Below are 20948 nucleotides of genomic sequence, written 5' to 3'. Positions count from 1 at the left end.
GGATACCCCTAAACAAGCCAATAGGGTCCTAAATCCCTGTCCTAATTTTAGTACCAAAAGATTAAGTTTAGGCCAGAATCACATGTTTACTCAATTTTTGTATGATTTTCGTTGGTTTACGGCCAAAAAACATTTTTTTCGGATTTCTGGGATTTTGTCACACCCTTTGGTTTAACCTCAAATTTTGGGTGTATTTTGTTTTCCGTGTCCCTTCCGAAATATCAAATAGGAACAACCCCAATGTTAAAAAGATGAGCCCCTGTGGCGTTTTTGCCGACTCAGTGAAAGTCAAACATGATCCAAAGTGTCAAGCACAGACAAACAGACGTCACACTCTCATCATTGGCCATCGACCACCTTTTTAACGGTCGGTTCAAAAATATGGTAGGTGGCCGATTCACCACCCGCAGCGCTCGCATCGTTTTTGTTCGTGTTTGACGTTTGCACACTACCGCCATCTGTTGGCCTATCGGCCAAACACACCGATTTTAGCATTGGGCGTACATGTCTTCGTGACTATGATTTTGATCGACATTTGTTCTAAGTGTTACGTCTGTTTGTCTGTGTGTCAAGGTTCAAATTTGAACCTATTATTGTAATTTCATTTTAAATTTGATATAACCGTTATTTGAACAGGAAAAATTGCTAAAGTGGTTGCAAAAACGTACTCTTTCGTCTTATTAAATAAAAACAAGATTTCATTAAAAATTTTAGGACCTTACTTTATGGTGCATTAACCGTACGGTGAACTGTCCTGTTGTATTTGTACTATAATGGGAATTTGGTAGACATTCAATAAAAATAATGAAACAAAAATGCATGTAGAAAAAATCACTTCGATTGAAACTTGTCCAATTTACTCAAGCAGATAACTCTATCTTTAAAGTATATGAAAGCTAAAAAAAATTGAATAAAATATCAGACAAGATTACACGCACTATTTGTTTCACTGTTTCATATAAAAAAAAATAAACACACTTATTGTTAATACTATTATAATTATTATTTTATATTACTATTCGACATACATCACTTAATTACTGCAGTTAAAAAAATATCTATAATTTTTCTTGGAATAAGCTCCAATCCCACATCTACTTGTACTATCTTAGTTCCAGGTTTCACTAAAACCAATTCCGCAGCTGCTAGTCCTGCTGGTGTTTCCGGATGTTGGTGGCATCAGGGGCGAGTCTTGGGAAGAGGAAATTAATCACACGTTACAAGTCAGATTATTAATCAGTAGATAGGATAGAATTACATACTTGCTTTTATTGATCTGCAAACGCAAGAAGTCGGAAACTTAAGCAAATTTAAGGAACTTTGAAACTAACACAGAACGGCGATTTTCGTTTTCATTTATTTTTTTATCGTTTTGTTTGTTGACAGACGGTGAAAAGACAAGCACGCTAAAAAAAATGCACAGTAAATATTTTTCACACAGCGACGAAAAAAAATTGTCATTTCGTCACAAAAAGTGAAACAACACAAATTGTGCGTTGTTCTGAATTATCGGGAGTTTTTTTGTGAAAATCTCAAGAACTTTTAACATCAGTATAAAATTGCATAACCACCTGGTTAGCGTCACAATCGTTTTAATTTTTCAGCGTGTACAATAAAAATCACTCACAAACAATGCAAAACAACTATTTCCCGAACAGTCAAATAAAGGTAATATACAGTGAATTGCACGTGTACAACTGGGTTGCACGAATAAAAGAGCTAACCATTCCACATACAGTGATTTTATATTGCGACTATTTCTCACCAGATCCCATACCGATATTGTTGAACTTTATCGGAACACTTTAATGAATTATTACTGTTTGGTATTTTGTACACAAAACGTTGTTTATGGTTTAAAGTTCTGGGATCCATATTGTTCAACAAAAACGCAACTGTTTGCGGTATAGTAACCTTAACAGTTAGAGGTACTTTACTGTTTGAAATGTACAACAAACCATATTTTTCTATGCGGGTCAGTACTATATTGATTCCTATTTCAAGCCCTATATTGATTATTCATATTTCAAACCCTTTCTCCTATTTACTAGTTTTATACTTGTGTTCGACACTCATAATAGTCTACTATGTGGCCCATAACGTTTTAAATCTTAAATAACAAAACAACTCGTGAAAATGGTTGAATTCAAACATCATCGGCAGATAGGCCCTTTTACAAGTCTGCAAACCAGTTAGGCCCTTTCAGTTAGGCCCTTTGATTGAACATGGTTTCAGTTAGGCCCCTCCAGTTAGGCCCTTTTATTAAACTTAGTTTTAGTTAGGCCCTTTTGGAATTTGTTGATTTTATTGATTATTGAAGTGATTTTCAAAGTTTTAGATCATAACCCGCATAATCATGAACCATACAAGTACTGTTCCCGATATTGTTCAGAACAATTTGCGACCATACCTAAACAATTTCATGTAATATGTTTAACAACAATATATCAACATTACCACAAACTATTTTGACAGTTTGGTAAATTGTAAATCGGAAAATTACAATGTGGGGAATAGGCGGTTAAGTTATGTAACCATTTCAAAACGTCGATTTTCTCGAACATAATTTGTCAGTTACAGTTTGTCAAGTTGTAGATATACTGTCCATTTTTTGCTTCATCTACGGTAAGGGAAACTGTTAAGAAACAGTTTAATTGTAAAATAAGAACAAAAATAAACAATGCATGTGTAATTATTAGTTTATTGTCATTTATGGTATCCCAACCATATATTATACTGCTTTGTTATTATTTAACAATAAATAAAACCTGAAACAAAAATAAATACAATTAAATACAATGAAACGAATTAAACCGTATAAAACAGTTACTTCAATAGACCATTTCCGTCAGAACTTACCCCCAATTTTTATATTTTTCTTTGAAAGACGTTAACTTTTAATGATTATTGACGCTTTTAGATTTTGTTTATATGCAGTCCTGATTTTCTTACAATTTTTTAAAAACTTGAGAATTCACCACATTTTGAGCTGAAAATCGTCGTGCGGCACAGTTGTTTCAACCCTATGGGTATACAAAGTGGAGATTTTTCCTCAATGTCCAATAACACCCCTGCATTGAATGTTTGTAGATATAATGAAATGTCAAATCCCAGCTCACAACAAAACTGGCTCGCTCGCACATTTAAAAAAAGATCAACAATTTTCGTTTGTTTTATAAAACTGCTAGGTATTTATAGCTTCAAACTCCGTGCTCAAACCCTCACCGGAATCATCAATCCAAAGGCTTCTCGCCCTGGCCAGGTCGTATCTCGGAGCCCCCGGCAGAGCTCCGCCGTATTACCGCCAAGAAAAACATTCCCGTTCGATGCATTTTCTTCTTTGGTTCCAACAACTATGCATGGATCGAGGAAACACAAGCCATACCAGGAGTTCAAAGAGAAGCTGCTCTCGTCGTGCAAGTCGGCCGGCTTCAAGGAGGCCGTTCAGCAAATCGAAGAGTTCATCGCCTCGCCGGAAAACTTCCAGCATCTGTTCGCCTCGGAGTAAGACAACCGCCCCGATCCGGACGTCGAGTTCAACAAACTGCGCAAAGGTGGCACCGAAAGCGGCGAGGAAACGACCGTCAACAACACGTCCACCCCGGCAGCGCTGGAATCGGTCGAAACGAAACCCGTAACGGCCAAGAAATCCGCCGCCAAAAAGAAAGCTGCTTCCACAACCAAAGCCCGCGCGATAGGCGACAAAGCGAAAGCTGCAGCGGCCCTGAACGACACTTCATCGCCCAAGCGCAAACGGAAAATCCTCAACGATACCACCGGCGATGTGTCCTCACTTGATCTCGACACTTTCTCCCCGGTGCGTCGCAATGTACCTGTATCACATCTGTTGAACCGACCAACGGTAGCCCGCCCGGCCACGCCGGAAATCGATATGATCAGCGCACAGTGGCCCAAAGCTGGCCAAAAGTCAATAAAATGAAGTTTGAAAATTCCTTTTCGAATATTATTATGAATAACAATTCCCCAAAATTCCAGATCAATCGGTGTATATTTCGATTTTTTACAGCATGTAACTTGGAGAGATGTCAGCTAAAAATGACCCTTTTGAATTTTTCAAATTTCGTGAAGGTTGTTCTATAGAAATTGCAGTTTCTGTACTAAATCATGACCAAATCTTTCTCATTCGGTCTCATTCGAAAGAATATACCTTGGGCTTTGTTTTGAAGATATTTTGAACCATGTTAGACATTTTTACCATTTGAGAATATCAAGAAGTGTATAACATAGAGCTCCTTCAAAAATAAGACATTTTTTCAAAGGTAGTGCAAGATATCTGGGAAACGCTCTAAAATGAACATTTACCCCTCAATGTGTGGCAAATATTCCATAGTATTCGATGTACTATGGCTTCACTTGCGCTTTTTTGTGCCAAGATAAGAAAAAAATATTTTTAGTTACACTGCGAATCAGTCTATAAGACCATCATACTTGTTATATATATCGCATTTTTCTACCATTTTAAGCTCCCAAATAGATTCAAAAACCACCTCGAGCTTGCCCACGATATTGAACTTTAAATTGGCATCGGAATAATGTCGTTTCATTCGATTTTGATCTGGATACGGATTTAATTGATTGAATTAAAAAAATGTGCTATTTTAAACTAATTCTGTCAAATGTACCGGAAATATAGATTTCTTGTTTCAACGACTATTTCTATCAAATAACCTTTAAAAATCATGTTTTGTTAAATAATTAGCATCTTTGAACATTTTGAGTGAAAATTGTACTTTTGGCCAGCATTTGTATTGGATGCGGCCACTGTGCAGCGTGTCGAACGCGCTCCAGTCGCGCAACATTCAGGCCTCGAATCTGAAATTCGGGTTCCTCGGACTCGGCATGATCAAGAATCTACTCAATTCCGGCCACTCGGTCGTGGTTTGGAACCGGACGGCCACCAAGTGTCGGAAGTTCCAGGAAGTGGGCGCCGAAGTCGCCGACACCCCGTCGGACGTGATCGAAATGACCGATGTGACGTTCTCGTGCGTTGCCGATCCTCAGGTTGCCAAAGAGTTGGTATTCGGAAATTGTGGCGTCATGTCGGCCAATCTGGTCGGCAAAGGCTACGTTGAGATGACCGGCGTCGATCCCGAAACGTCACATTGTGGAGAATGCATCGGTGTACCCTTTCACTACTGGACGAATACCCATTCCCACCATTCTGGCAACCGTGCACTCTTTCGTGTACGACAGCTAGGAGAAGAGAAAACCCGTTTTTTCAGTTCAAATCTAACACTCGCCGCGTGCATACAAACTTTGTATTTCTTTGCTTAATAAAACCATCGTTAAAGTTATTTCCGCGTGTGTTCTCGTTATTCCGCTGGTTCTCCCGAATCCCCGGTGAATTCCCCGATCCGCTGTGTTGCCTGTTTCTGCTAACAGGTGATGGGCCCAGCGCAAGGCCCCCGCGGGATTTGTGAAAGTGAAGAAAAGTTTTGGCCGGCCGAGCTGAGCCGCCATTGCTGGTGTTCCGCTTTGGAAGCGAAGAGTGGAAAAGAAAATCGCGAAGGCCCCATCGTGCGGGTGTGTTAGTGAGTTTACCGGCCGAGTGAGAAAAAGTGCACGAGTGCAAAAATGGCCGACGCGAAATTTTCGATCCCGAAACTTAACGGGACGAATTGGGCAACGTGGAAGTTGCGAGTGGAAAACTTGTTGGCCCGTGACGATTTATGGGATGTTGTGGTCGAGGAAGTTCCCGACGAGTTTGACCGTGACGATGACTGGGATATCGCGAATCGCAAGGCGAAGGCGACGTTGGTGCTACTGTTGGAAGACAGTCAGCTCGCCATAGTGAAGAAGTGTGTGTTCGCTCACGATGTGTTCGGTGCGTTAAAGGCGTACCACGAGAAGAGTACCCGTTCGGTGCGCGTGTCCTTGCTCAAAAAGTTATGTGCGATCAATCTTTCGGAGCGCGGTGACTTAGAACAACATCTGTTCGAAGTTGACGATTTGTTTGACCGTCTCGACGCCGCGGGCACAACTCTGGACGCAGATACGAAAATCTGTTTGTTGTTGAGGAGTCTCCCACCCTCCTTTGACGGGCTAGTCACAGCTCTTGATTCGCGGTCACAAGATGACATTACGCTCGAAGTGGTTAAGTCCAAATTGATGGACGAATTCCAGCGCCGGCTGGAACGCGACGGTCATCTGGTGAAGAAAGAAAAGGCAATGAAAACTGCCGTAACGAAGACGGGTGAAACGCGTGTGTGCTTTTATTGCAAGAAGCCAGGGCACTTGCAACGCAACTGCCGCAAACTTCTCGAGGCGAAGAAAGAAGAAAACAACAGCTCGTCGTCCGGCACGAAGCCGAAGAAAAGTGACAGTGTAAAAGCGAAAGCCGTACACAGTGATACGAGAGGAATTGCTTTCGTTGTGAATGGTGAAAATGCTCGATCCTGGATTATTGACAGTGGTGCCAGTGCGCACATGACGTGCGATAAATCGTTTTTCACCACATTCGAAGAATCTTGCGGAGGGTACATTACGCTCGCTGACGGTAAGAAAACGCAGATTCTCGGTGAGGGTGCCGGTGTGCTCCATGGCATAGACGGTGACGATGAAGTGATCAGGATCGACATAAGTGGTGTAAAGTACGTCCCGGGACTGTCGACGAACCTAATTTCCGTTGAGAAACTAGCTCAGAAGAAGCTTGATGTGAGTTTTAATAGTGATGGTTGCCGTATCATCGATCCGAAGGGGAACGTCGTTGCAACAGGAGTTCGTTGCGGCGGCCTGTATCATTTGCGGCAGGCAGAGTCTTCGCTGCAAGCTGCAGGTGGGCAACATCACGAGAACTGCCAACACTTGTGGCACCGTCGCCTCGGCCACCGCGATTGGGCGGCTGCGGAACGCATCAACAAAGAGGAGTTAGCAACGGGTATGAAGGTAGGTGATTGCGGTCTTAGACTTGTATGTGAGTGCTGCCTTGAAGGCAAAGCGTCTAGAGCTCCGTTTCCGAGCATTGTCGAAAGGAAGTCGACCAGGATTCTCGATATCATCCACACCGATCTCTGTGGGCCCATGAAAACCACCACGCCGAGTGGGAATAGATTCGTCATGCACCTCATTGACGATTACAGTCGTTTCACAGTAACTTACCTGTTGAAACACAAGTCGGAGGCGGCCCAAAATATTATCGACTTTGTGAAGTGGACCGAGAATCTTTTTGGTCGGAAGCCCTCTGTAATCCGATCTGACGGTGGAGGGGAGTTTGATAATAAGCTTTTGCGGGATTTCTATCGTGCTAACGGAATAAAGCCACAGTTCACGACGCCCTATACTCCCCAATCCAACGGTGTAGCGGAGAGGAAAAACAGGTCCATCACTGAAATGGCAACCTGTATGCTTTTGGACTCTGGACTTAATAAGCGCTTCTGGGGCGAAGCTGTTTTGACCGCTACGTACATACAAAACCGTATACCGTCTAGATCAGTACCTAAGACTCCATTTGAGATGTGGTGGGGACGAAAGCCGGACCTTGGCCACCTAAGGGTGTTCGGCAGTCCAGCGTACGTTCATGTCCCCGACGTGAAACGCAGCAAGATGGATCCGAAAGCGAAGCGGCTCATTTTCGTTGGTTACTCAATTGAGCATAAAGGTTATAGGTTTGTGGACACTGAGACTGACTGCATCACCATCAGCAGGGACGCCCGTTTCATAGAGCAAGAGAACGGAACGTCGTCCGTTGAGATTCCAACTTCGGAGAACGGGGCCAGCAAGAAGCAAGCGAAGGTTGAGATCAATCCGAATCCGTTCAAGGAGGAGACCGACACCGAGGAGATTAGCGAAGAAGAAGAGTTTAGCACCCCACGTGCTGAATCAAGTGGAGCCTCGGGTCCAGTCCGTAGATCGGCACGGGAGAACCGAACAATTCCGAAACATCTAGAGGACTATCTGCTGGAGTACGCCGTAGGAATAGCGGCATGCGCGGTTGAAGAACCGGATAATCATCTGGAAGCTCTCGAAAGTGCGGAGTGGCGCACTGCGATGAAGGACGAGATGGACTCGCATCAGCGGAACGGTACATGGGAGCTAGTACCTCTGCCGCCAGGACGGAAACCCGTCGGTTCCAAATGGATTTTTAAAGTCAAGCGGAACCAGGAAGAACAAGTAGTGAAGTTTAAGGCAAGGGTCGTAGCACAGGGATACAGTCAGAAGGATGGCATAGACTTTGACCAAGTTTTTGCACCAGTCACCCGGCAAGCTACACTTCGTCTGTTCCTCACTATCGCCGCCAAGCAGAAGCTCATCGTTCAACACCTGGATATTAGGACTGCATACCTCAACGGTGTGCTCGAGGAGGAGGTTTATATGCGGCAGCCTCCCGGTTTTACAGTCAAGGGTAAGGAGGAGTACGTCTGCCGGCTTAGGAGGAGCATTTATGGGCTCCGTCAGTCAGCCCGCTGCTGGCATAAGAAACTGAATGAAGTTCTCACCAAGTATGGATTCAAGTCATCTGCGGCCGACCAGTGCCTGTATACGAAGAATACGGATGGAGTGAAAGTGTTTTTGATAGTTCACGTTGATGACATTCTAGTGGCGTCAGCAGAAGAAGCGAATGTGAAGAGGGAATTCGAAAACCTAGGCCGAGAGTTCGAGTTGACATGTCTGGGCGAAATCCGTCATTTTTTGGGAGTGGAAGTCTTACGTGAAGATGGCGTGTTCAAGATCAGGCTGAAGCAGTTTATCGATAAGCTGATTATCAAGCACGGAATGGAGAATGCGAAAACTACGAGATCACCAATGGACATCGGTTTTTTGAAAGACGGCGCAAACAGTGAACCGTTTGAGGACGTTACCCTGTATCGAAGCTTAGTCGGAGGAATGCTGTACTTGTCAGTGGTTGCGCGACCGGATATTGCAGCCAGTACAGCGATATTGGGAAGGAAGTTTTCGGAGCCAAGTCAAGCCGATTGGACCGCTGCAAAGCGATTACTACGCTACCTGAAAGCAACTCGTCACTATTATCTTCGATTGGGCGGTGCTGCAGAAGATCCACTGGTTGGATACAGTGATGCCGATTGGGCAGGTGATCCCGTCAGCCGGCGATCAACATCGGGATTTGTGTTCTTGTTCGCTGGTGGTACAGTTTCGTGGGCTAGTCGCCGCCAAACTTGCGTAACGCTCTCTTCCATGGAAGCAGAGTATGTCGCGCTAGCCGAAGCGTGCCAAGAGACCATCTGGTTGAGGCAGCTTCTTCGCGACTTCGGAGAGCCTCAGTTACAGCCAACTACGATGAAAGAAGACAACCAGGGCTGTATTGCCTTCATTAAAACGGAGAGGTCAAGCAAGCGATCCAAGCACATTAACACCAAGGAACGTTTTGTGCAAGAACTGTGTGAGAAGAACGAAATTGTGCTCGAGTATTGTCCTACGGAGATAATGATAGCTGATGTAATGACAAAACCGTTGGGACCACAGAAACATGGAGATTTCGTCGTGAAACTGGGACTGGAGGATCCGCAGTGAAGCAGGTAACCGCTGAGGAGGAGTGTGGAGAATGCATCGGTGTACCCTTTCACTACTGGACGAATACCCATTCCCACCATTCTGGCAACCGTGCACTCTTTCGTGTACGACAGCTAGGAGAAGAGAAAACCCGTTTTTTCAGTTCAAATCTAACACTCGCCGCGTGCATACAAACTTTGTATTTCTTTGCTTAATAAAACCATCGTTAAAGTTATTTCCGCGTGTGTTCTCGTTATTCCGCTGGTTCTCCCGAATCCCCGGTGAATTCCCCGATCCGCTGTGTTGCCTGTTTCTGCTAACACACATGACATTGCAGAGCAAATTATCTCCAAAGGAGGACGATATCTAGAAGCACAAATTCAGGGATCCAAAAACCAAGCGGAGGAAGGAACGTTAATAATTCTGGCCGCCGGCGAACGGGTGCTGTTCGAGGAATGCCAGATCTGCTTCGAGGCCATCTCGCGCAACTCGTTGTACATGGGCGACGTGGGCAATGCCACCAAGATGAATCTGGTCCTGCAGATGATCTCCGGCGTGATGCTGGCCGGTATTGCCGAGGGGCTGGCGCTGGCCAATCGAGCGGGTCTTCAACAGAAGGATGTCCTGGAAGTGCTGGAACTGACAAGCATGTCGTCAGAGCTGGTTATGCAGAAGGGAAATGCAATCATCATGGGCGAATTCCCGCCCCAGCAGGAACTGAAGCACATGCAGAAGGACCTCAAGCTGGCGCTGAACCTGGCCGAAGGTCTGGAGCACCCCTGCCCATCACGGCCGCCTCCAACGAGGTGTACAAGCACGCGAAATGCCTCGGCTACGGTTCCCACGATTCCAGCGCAGTTTAGTTTCGGTCTAGCGCTGAAAGGAGGAGATGTGAGCTTGAAGAATTGAACGGCGACGACGAAGAAGGAGTGCATATAAGAGCGCGGGGATGGACCAAGATGGACGGAATAACGCATCCCTGCTGGGCACCCCCGAAATGTTGGGGTGGGCAGGGACGGCGTGGACGTATGGAAAAAGGTTGAAGGATTATTTTAGCAGCTATTTTTTGTTTTCTTTTAGTAGCAAAATACAAATAATGTCAACGAGTCCTGCAGTGAAGGTCAACTCCATATAAAAATGAAAACAATTCCTGCACGAAATGTCAAAGAGCAGGACCGTCAATTGAATATGATGAGAGAGCAACAGAGATAGCAAATTCTCCGTCACCAGGCAACAAAGTGGAGACGGCGGAGGAACAGCTGATCAATATTCACCACAACGTGGAGATAAATTCATAGGAGAAAAAGGGGTTCCCAAAACTTTTGGAGAGATATAAATTGTAGGGGACCGTGGGGTGAACTAGTGTGCCGCCAGTTTTTCGTTGTTTTTCAATAGTTAGAGGCTTGAAAACATATGGGTTCCTTGGGAAAGTTTGTTCAGTAAATTAAAAGAAAGCTCATGAGCAATTAAAAAATTTTCACGGAAATGGTCTATTGAAACATTTACAGATTGTTAAAATAGAAAAAAAAATCAATACTTGTTAACAGAAACACAAAAATTTCCAGTACCGGGATTACCTATTAATTCAATCCGTAAATGTTTCAATTGAACGTCTTAACTCACTTCAGTGTATTCTATTAAACTTTGATAACTTGTTCCTTTTATTTTTTAATTTTTCTCTTCAAACTAAAAAACTAAAAACTTTGAACACTTTCTTACTAATTTGTTCTTGAATTTAATAATTAACATACATTCACTATATGCTTGTTTCAGCTCTTCACGGTATTTTAGCTTCTCTCGCATCAATAGACCATTTCCGTCAGAACTTACCCCCAATTTTTATATTTTTCTTTGAAAGACGTTAACTTTTAATGATTATTGACGCTTTTAGATTTTGTTTATATGCAGTCCTGATTTTCTTACAATTTTTTAAAAACTTGAGAATTCACCACATTTTGAGCTGAAAATCGTCGTGCGGCACAGTTGTTTCAACCCTATGGGTATACAAAGTGGAGATTTTTCCTCAATGTCCAATAACACCCCTGCATTGAATGTTTGTAGATATAATGAAATGTCAAATCCCAGCTCACAACAAAACTGGCTCGCTCGCACATTTAAAAAAAGATCAACAATTTTCGTTTGTTTTATAAAACTGCTAGGTATTTATAGCTTCAAACTCCGTGCTCAAACCCTCACCGGAATCATCAATCCAAAGGCTTCTCGCCCTGGCCAGGTCGTATCTCGGAGCCCCCGGCAGAGCTCCGCCGTATTACCGCCAAGAAAAACATTCCCGTTCGATGCATTTTCTTCTTTGGTTCCAACAACTATGCATGGATCGAGGAAACACAAGCCATACCAGGAGTTCAAAGAGAAGCTGCTCTCGTCGTGCAAGTCGGCCGGCTTCAAGGAGGCCGTTCAGCAAATCGAAGAGTTCATCGCCTCGCCGGAAAACTTCCAGCATCTGTTCGCCTCGGAGTAAGACAACCGCCCCGATCCGGACGTCGAGTTCAACAAACTGCGCAAAGGTGGCACCGAAAGCGGCGAGGAAACGACCGTCAACAACACGTCCACCCCGGCAGCGCTGGAATCGGTCGAAACGAAACCCGTAACGGCCAAGAAATCCGCCGCCAAAAAGAAAGCTGCTTCCACAACCAAAGCCCGCGCGATAGGCAACAAAGCGAAAGCTGCAGCGGCCCTGAACGACACTTCATCGCCCAAGCGCAAACGGAAAATCCTCAACGATACCACCGGCGATGTGTCCTCACTTGATCTCGACACTTTCTCCCCGGTGCGTCGCAATGTACCTGTATCACATCTGTTGAACCGACCAACGGTAGCCCGCCCGGCCACGCCGGAAATCGATATGATCAGCGCACAGTGGCCCAAAGCTGGCCAAAAGTCAATAAAATGAAGTTTGAAAATTCCTTTTCGAATATTATTATGAATAACAATTCCCCAAAATTCCAGATCAATCGGTGTATATTTCGATTTTTTACAGCATGTAACTTGGAGAGATGTCAGCTAAAAATGACCCTTTTGAATTTTTCAAATTTCGTGAAGGTTGTTCTATAGAAATTGCAGTTTCTGTACTAAATCATGACCAAATCTTTCTCATTCGGTCTCATTCGAAAGAATATACCTTGGGCTTTGTTTTGAAGATATTTTGAACCATGTTAGACATTTTTACCATTTGAGAATATCAAGAAGTGTATAACATAGAGCTCCTTCAAAAATAAGACATTTTTTCAAAGGTAGTGCAAGATATCTGGGAAACGCTCTAAAATGAACATTTACCCCTCAATGTGTGGCAAATATTCCATAGTATTCGATGTACTATGGCTTCACTTGCGCTTTTTTGTGCCAAGATAAGAAAAAAATATTTTTAGTTACACTGCGAATCAGTCTATAAGACCATCATACTTGTTATATATATCGCATTTTTCTACCATTTTAAGCTCCCAAATAGATTCAAAAACCACCTCGAGCTTGCCCACGATATTGAACTTTAAATTGGCATCGGAATAATGTCGTTTCATTCGATTTTGATCTGGATACGGATTTAATTGATTGAATTAAAAAAATGTGCTATTTTAAACTAATTCTGTCAAATGTACCGGAAATATAGATTTCTTGTTTCAACGACTATTTCTATCAAATAACCTTTAAAAATCATGTTTTGTTAAATAATTAGCATCTTTGAACATTTTGAGTGAAAATTGTACTTTTGGCCAGCATTTGTATTGGATGCGGCCACTGTGCAGCGTGTCGAACGCGCTCCAGTCGCGCAACATTCAGGCCTCGAATCTGAAATTCGGGTTCCTCGGACTCGGCATGATCAAGAATCTACTCAATTCCGGCCACTCGGTCGTGGTTTGGAACCGGACGGCCACCAAGTGTCGGAAGTTCCAGGAAGTGGGCGCCGAAGTCGCCGACACCCCGTCGGACGTGATCGAAATGACCGATGTGACGTTCTCGTGCGTTGCCGATCCTCAGGTTGCCAAAGAGTTGGTATTCGGAAATTGTGGCGTCATGTCGGCCAATCTGGTCGGCAAAGGCTACGTTGAGATGACCGGCGTCGATCCCGAAACGTCACATGACATTGCAGAGCAAATTATCTCCAAAGGAGGACGATATCTAGAAGCACAAATTCAGGGATCCAAAAACCAAGCGGAGGAAGGAACGTTAATAATTCTGGCCGCCGGCGAACGGGTGCTGTTCGAGGAATGCCAGATCTGCTTCGAGGCCATCTCGCGCAACTCGTTGTACATGGGCGACGTGGGCAATGCCACCAAGATGAATCTGGTCCTGCAGATGATCTCCGGCGTGATGCTGGCCGGTATTGCCGAGGGGCTGGCGCTGGCCAATCGAGCGGGTCTTCAACAGAAGGATGTCCTGGAAGTGCTGGAACTGACAAGCATGTCGTCAGAGCTGGTTATGCAGAAGGGAAATGCAATCATCATGGGCGAATTCCCGCCCCAGCAGGAACTGAAGCACATGCAGAAGGACCTCAAGCTGGCGCTGAACCTGGCCGAAGGTCTGGAGCACCCCTGCCCATCACGGCCGCCTCCAACGAGGTGTACAAGCACGCGAAATGCCTCGGCTACGGTTCCCACGATTCCAGCGCAGTTTAGTTTCGGTCTAGCGCTGAAAGGAGGAGATGTGAGCTTGAAGAATTGAACGGCGACGACGAAGAAGGAGTGCATATAAGAGCGCGGGGATGGACCAAGATGGACGGAATAACGCATCCCTGCTGGGCACCCCCGAAATGTTGGGGTGGGCAGGGACGGCGTGGACGTATGGAAAAAGGTTGAAGGATTATTTTAGCAGCTATTTTTTGTTTTCTTTTAGTAGCAAAATACAAATAATGTCAACGAGTCCTGCAGTGAAGGTCAACTCCATATAAAAATGAAAACAATTCCTGCACGAAATGTCAAAGAGCAGGACCGTCAATTGAATATGATGAGAGAGCAACAGAGATAGCAAATTCTCCGTCACCAGGCAACAAAGTGGAGACGGCGGAGGAACAGCTGATCAATATTCACCACAACGTGGAGATAAATTCATAGGAGAAAAAGGGGTTCCCAAAACTTTTGGAGAGATATAAATTGTAGGGGACCGTGGGGTGAACTAGTGTGCCGCCAGTTTTTCGTTGTTTTTCAATAGTTAGAGGCTTGAAAACATATGGGTTCCTTGGGAAAGTTTGTTCAGTAAATTAAAAGAAAGCTCATGAGCAATTAAAGAATTTTCACGGAAATGGTCTATTCTGCTGCTGCAAGTCTCGTCTACGATCCTCAATCGCGTTTCGATGTTTTTCACATCTCTGGTAGTGGCCGCAGGTTCGACTGGTCTGTTTTCGGTCATCTTTCACAATTCCGGTTGTTTCTGGTTGACTAAAGCAGCAACGGTTTCCCCGGTGGCCGAGCGGAGGTTTTCTCACTCGCGTCGAAGTTGCATCCACGGCTTCATAATTATTTATCGGAAAGACAAAATTAGTTGCGTATTACCGATGAACTTGACTATTTTACATTACTTACCAGCGCTTCTATTCAAACAGATCAGGCCGCGGGCACTTTGGAACTGAATGAGCAGATTTTTATTATTAATTTTTTTAAGAAACTGCTAAGCGACGTCAATTTTTTCCGATTTTTTGTCACCTATTTTGGTTGGCCACGAAAGTAATCACGCTAAAAAAACAGTAGCCAGGTATCACAAAAAATAATTGATAAAAATTTGAATCTTTATGATTTATTTTCAAACGCTCGTTGAATGTGAAACAAATGCTCAATTTTAATTTCTAATTTTATGTCGAGAATCTTGACTCGAGATGCGTAAGAAAATTAAAAGAATTTTTCATCGCTGCGTTAACCTCATCAGCCAGCGCGATTACTTTTGTATTAGCGTGTATGATAATAAATATCAGCAATTTGCGGAAAGGTTATCATGTGTTGCTACAATTTCCCACAATTTTCCATCTCCATATAGTTCAACAATATCCGTAAATTAAATTATACTGTCATTATTTGCTATAGATGACACAAACAGTTTTTAATTATCTCAAGATTCAGGTTTGATATTGTTCAACAGAAAAGTAACAATTTGTGATGCATTAACCTTATCAGGTAATGGCATCGTAGTGTTTGCAACATTTGGCAAAATGTATTTTTCTATGCGGGAATCAATCGATTAGGTATGTGAGAAAATCAACTTTGAATATTAAAAATTCTTTATTGAAGATTCAGTACTATATTGATTCCTATTTCAAGCCCATTCTCTTTTTACTAGTTTTATCATAATATTAATGCAAAGTTAGTTAGAAACTGATTTTTTATCCTGAAAAAAAAATCAATTACATTAAAAATTTTGAATAATTTTTATTTGTTAATTTTTATTTGTTGCCTCTAGTTGTGGATCGAGTTCCAAAAGTCGCGATTTTCACAAAAACAAATTCGTTTGTTTTTGTAACAGCCCTGCAAGAATTCTTCTTATACTTCTTCTTGGCATTACGTCCTCACTGGGACAGAGCCTGCTTCTAAGCTTTGTGTTCAATGAGTACTTCCTCAGTTATAAACTGAGAGCTTTTTTTTGACAAGTTGCCATTTTCGCATTCGTATATCGTGTGACAAGTACGAAGGTACTCTATATTCAGGAAAGTAAAGGAAATTTCCATTACGAAAAAACCTGGACCGACCTGGAATGGAACTCAGATACCTTCAGAATGGCTTTGCTTTGTAGCCGCGGGCTTAAACTGCTCGGCTAAGGAAGGCCCTCAAGTTTAAAACAAATAAAAAAGTGAATGGGTTTGAAATAGATATAATCAATAAGGAACTGAACCTTCAACCGAAAATATCCAACATATAGCTATTACATTGTTTTTCTCTCGCTTTATTTTATTTAAAAACTATGAAAATCACTTCAATAAGCAATAAAATCAACAAATTCCAAAAGGGCCTAACTGGAACTATGTTTAATGTAAGGCCCAACTGAAGGGGCCTAACTGAAACCATGTCCAATCGAAGGGCCTAACTGAAAGGGCCTAACTGGTTTGAAGATTCATTGAAGGGCCTAACTGCTGATCATATTTGAATGCAACCATTTTCACGAGTCGTTATGCTATTTGAGATTACTAACGTTCTGGGCCACGTAATAAACCATAATGAGTGTCTAACACAAGTATAAAACTAGTAAAAAAAGTAAATGGGTTTGAAATATCAATAATCAATATGTTGCTGATTTTGTATAGAATAGTTTCCAATATGTAGCTTGTATGATATTGTGTTGTTTTCTCACATAATCATTAAATGTTGTCGAAGAATTATGCAAATCACTTCAATAATCAATAAAATTAGCTAATTCAAAAAGGGCCTAACTGGTTTGAAAATTCGTAAAAGGGCCTATTTGCGGATGATGTTTGAATTGAACTATTTTTACAAGTTGTTGTGCTATTTCAAATTCAAATCGTTGTGAGCCACGTAATAGACCATTATAAGTGTCGAACACAAGGGGTTATCCGAAAATGACGTCCATCAATTGGGGCCTCCTGCATTGGGGGGATGTACGAAAATGTGACAGTGCATGGATTGGGTATTAGAAAAAGCGTGACAGAGGGGGTAGAAGGGTTCTAGAAAGTTCCGAAAAACGATGGACGTCCTTTTTGGGTCTTCCCCAAGTATGAAACTAGTAAAAAGCGAATGGGTTTGAAATAAGAATAATCAATATGGTACTGAATCTTCAACCGAAAATTTCCAATATTTAGCTATTATATAGTGTTTTTTCACATAATCGCTAAATTTTGTTCAAGATTTATGCAAATCAATTCAAAAATCAATAAAATTAGCAAATTATAAAAGGGCCTAACTGAAACCATGTTCAATCAAAGGGCCTAACTGGTTTGAAGATTCATAAAAGGGCCTATCTGCCGATGATGTTTGAATTCATCAATTTTCACGAGTTGTTGTGTTATTTGAGATTAGAAACATAATGGGCCACGCAACAGACTTTAATGGGTGTCGAACACAGGTATGAAACTAGTAAAAATGCGAATGGGTTTAAAATAGGAATTATAAATATGGTACGGAATCTTCAATTGAGAATTTCTCAATGTTTGCGTTTTGCAGATAGGCCCTTTTCAAAAGTTATGCTAGAAATACTAGTTATTTTTGCGTAAATTTGAACGAGCGTGTTCATCCTGTTTCCAGTGTTGCCACAAGTACAGATTTATCTGGAATGGTACAGATTTTCTGATAGATTTTGGTACAGATTCTGTACGGTACAGATTACAGATTTTCACGAAAAGGTACAGATTGGTACAGATTTTTGGAATTGACGATGTTTGTAACAGGATACGTGAAATTGGATCTGATTTCCTTAAAACCATTATTGCAAGATACTATTTTTATTGAATTTAATAAAAGTTATATAATAAGTGAAATTATATCAATAAAAACTATATGAAAATTCCAATTTAATTAGGGTTTCTCCCAACAATTTATGTTGGATGTGGTACAGATTTTGGGTACAGATATTTAGAATCACTGGTACAGATAAAAAAGATTTTTAAGCCTTCGGTACAGATAGAAATGTGGCAACACTGCCTGTTTCTGTTGTTGTCCGAAAGAAAGCCTTTTCGCGGGAAATGCAAAGTTTTCGTTTGCTTTTGGCAAACATAAACTTTTGCCAGCCCGCAGTAATTTCGGTTAAAAGTCTAAATTCTCAAGAAAAATGTCCTATAATAAACATTTCTTCATACTGAAAGGTATATGTTGTGTAAATGTAGGCACATTCTCTATTTAAGTTGTATTTTCCTTCCACAGATCTCGCCGAAAACGAATCGGACGATCAGTTGCAGATCATCACACTTCGTAATCCGGCCACCGGTAAGCCAACCAAGTATCTAATCCGCAATGATGACCTTGATTTGTACGAACTGAACTGTTTCTCGGAGGCGAATCGGTCGTGGTTCATCAACGAAACGGTGTGCTCCAATGGGAAGATATTCCTCCCGACTAGGATAGATCCCCTGTTTTTGGCTATACCTTATTTGGAGAAGAACTGCAATGGGAAAGCCGTTCCTTTGGATCACATCCTGGTGGATGATGATTTTCCCCATACGCACCGGCTGGTGAAGGCATGCTCCAGAACCGGACAGCTGGCGTTGATTTCCGATGAGAAAAAGGCCGGTGAAATTTGCGCCTACAAGTACAATGAGGAAAAACTACTGGATTGGCTTCGTCGGAAATGTGTCCGGCTGGAACAAGCCTTGGGAAAGGAACGTAAGTTCTCCCGGTCGCACAATTTCGTCAAGGAGGAAAAGGAAAACGAGCGGCAAGCTGGCGAGATGCTTCTGTATGCTCACGGCATTATGTCCGATTATTTGAGCCTGGAACACAGCCGAAAGCTTAGCATTGCCGTTGGAATTCCGGAGGAGAAGCCTCAGAATAAACGGAAGTCAACCGCTGAGCTGGAATTTAGCCAGATAAAGAAGATCAAGAAGGAGGAAATCCACGAGACGACGCCAATCAAACCCGTGGAGAAGAAGGTAAGTGCCAAATCGAAGGCGCTGGCCAAAGCGGCTTCAGGAACGAAAAGTATTGCCAGTTTCTTCAAAAAGTAATGCGAGGGTTTGTTATGTGTTATTGTTTGTTTCATTTAATGATGATTAAAATAGGGAATAAATTAAGGAATACATAAAGCTAACAGATTTGTTCAGTAATATTCAATTAGGAATCAGCTTACGTTTATTTGTCTTGAACCAAGGGCGGAGGTGCCGCTAGTTCCTGTTGCTGGCATATGGCCACAAGGCGCTCCTGTGAAATGGAAGAAAGAAGTCCGTTTGAAAATTACTCTCAATAAGATGTAGGCAGTCGGATCCCATTCTTGGCATTTTTGATTCACTTCGGCGGGGGGATTTTTAATAACTACTGAACTCATATTTGGCAACAATATGCGTCGGGGCCTTAGTTAGCAGAGTGGTTAGAGTCCGCGGCTACGAAGGAAAGCCATGCTGAAGGTTTTTGGGTTCAATTGCCAATCGGTCCAGAATCTTTTCGTAATGGAAATTTCCTTGACTTCCCTGGGAATAGAGTATCATCGTACCTGCCACACGATATACGAATGCGAAAATGGCAACTTTGGCAAAGAAAGCTCTCAGTTAATAACTGTGGCAGTGCTCATTGAACACTAAGCTAAGAAGCAGGCTCTGTCCCAGTGAGAACGTAATGCCAAGAAGAAGAAGACAAAGAAAGTAAATATTACCTGAGCTCCCTGCAAAATGTTCATTATCACCACCACTTTCTGCTTGATGTGAACCATCCGTTTGAAATAATCGTGCAGCTGGGGATCGTTTTCAAAGTTGAGATTTTTCATTTGCACAGACAGCTCGTCCAGCTGTTGGCGAAGTTCCACTTGGTTCATCCGTGCCCCCCGGATGTTGTTCTCCAGATCATCGATCACAGGTTTGAACAGGCGGAAAAATCCCTCCGTTAGGATGTCTCTGGTCGGGTTTTCGCACAGGTTTTCCGTGTTGTCCGTCCGCTCCTCGTCATCGTCTTCGATCGAAGTCACGGAACTGTCCGATCGGTCGTCTTCCATGGCAGGTGGTATTTTCCGGGATCCGAATCGATGCTGTTTTTGGATTCCGTGTTTCTACTCACTGCTCTGTGGATAGGCAGCTGCAACATAACAATGAAGCAGCATCACATTCTGACGCAACATTAGTTTGACGCATGCGTCACATTTGTGACATCCGAAAGATGTCACAATAGGGTGGCCTTTACGCTAACCGTGATTAAAACACATACAAAATTAAAATTGAATTTTTGATTTTCGTGTCGTTCATCAATCCTCGCATAACATATGATCTTGCCCTAAATGCCATTAGTAATTGAGTTTGTAGCTTGTTGTTTTAAATTAAAGGACAAAAATTAAAAATAAACAATCACCACTGGGAGATGCGGGAGGATCTTCTCTTCATTGTAGCATTGCTAAATAACATAAAAATCCGACCATTCGAACATGGCTTTTAGGACGACATCACATGTTATTCGAGAATTCTTGCTTAATTTATCATCTCGCCCTAAAAACCATTGGTAATCAAGTGTGTAGCTTGTTGATACAGAGCAAATTATTTGATTTACACAACAATGTAACGATGAAGAGAAGATCCTCCTCTATCTTCCAGTGGAGATAGTTTTCTTCTTTGTCCATAAAAGTGCTTAAAAACACCGAGCTACGCATTCGGTTACCAATGGCTTTTAGGACAAGGTCATGTGTTATGCGAGAATTAATCTAAAGAAATCCTATTATGGCTGGAACCCACAAGTCTTGGATGTATTAGCCAATTTAATTGACCTGAAAACCATGTACAGTTATCTTCACTGTATCTTGCTCTGCATTGAAACCAAATGGCAGATTTTCAATTTGTTATTCATTGAGGAGAAAAAATTGTTCGAATTTTGATAGGGCCGAAGTAGAGATGTCATGTA

General features: G+C 42.5%; 4 protein-coding genes across 4 annotated transcripts; 3 read left to right on the top strand and 1 right to left on the bottom strand.

Annotated features, from left to right (window-relative positions):
* The first annotated feature begins 2970 nt into the window (after positions 1-2970).
* On the top strand, positions 2971-10528 carry LOC110676973 (putative oxidoreductase GLYR1 homolog). Its single transcript, XM_021847116.1, is given in 6 exon segments — positions 2971-3188; positions 3245-3374; positions 3376-3909; positions 4791-5122; positions 9794-10243; positions 10246-10528. Coding segments are annotated over 6 exon segments (1695 nt in total). The 5' UTR covers positions 2971-3025; the 3' UTR covers positions 10332-10528.
* An 881-nt stretch (positions 10529-11409) lies between these two features.
* LOC23687831 (putative oxidoreductase GLYR1 homolog) lies at positions 11410-14297 on the top strand. The gene is given in 5 exon segments (XM_021847115.1): positions 11410-11627; positions 11684-11813; positions 11815-12348; positions 13230-14011; positions 14014-14297. Coding segments are annotated over 5 exon segments (1695 nt in total). The 5' UTR covers positions 11410-11464; the 3' UTR covers positions 14100-14297.
* A 3765-nt stretch (positions 14298-18062) lies between these two features.
* On the top strand, positions 18063-19161 carry LOC5564021 (ribonuclease H2 subunit B). Its single transcript, XM_001648293.2, has 2 exons — positions 18063-18220; positions 18279-19161. Exons 1-2 carry the CDS (start codon positions 18187-18189, stop codon positions 19076-19078), a joined length of 834 nt encoding a protein of 277 aa, XP_001648343.1. The 5' UTR covers positions 18063-18186; the 3' UTR covers positions 19079-19161.
* Positions 19087-20159, bottom strand: LOC5564020 (SNAPIN protein homolog). The gene is made up of 2 exons (XM_001648292.2): positions 19720-20159; positions 19087-19271 (listed from the first exon to the last, which is right to left on the bottom strand). Exons 1-2 carry the CDS (start codon positions 20053-20055, stop codon positions 19203-19205), a joined length of 405 nt encoding a protein of 134 aa, XP_001648342.1. The 5' UTR covers positions 20056-20159; the 3' UTR covers positions 19087-19202.
* Positions 20160-20948: the final 789 nt, after the last annotated feature.

This window comes from Aedes aegypti, chromosome 2 (assembly GCF_002204515.2).
Source record: "Aedes aegypti strain LVP_AGWG chromosome 2, AaegL5.0 Primary Assembly, whole genome shotgun sequence".
In the NCBI taxonomy this organism is placed as follows: domain Eukaryota; kingdom Metazoa; phylum Arthropoda; class Insecta; order Diptera; family Culicidae; genus Aedes; species Aedes aegypti.
Note: the sequence above shows the minus strand (reverse complement) of the source record. Positions and strands in the feature narration are given on the sequence as shown.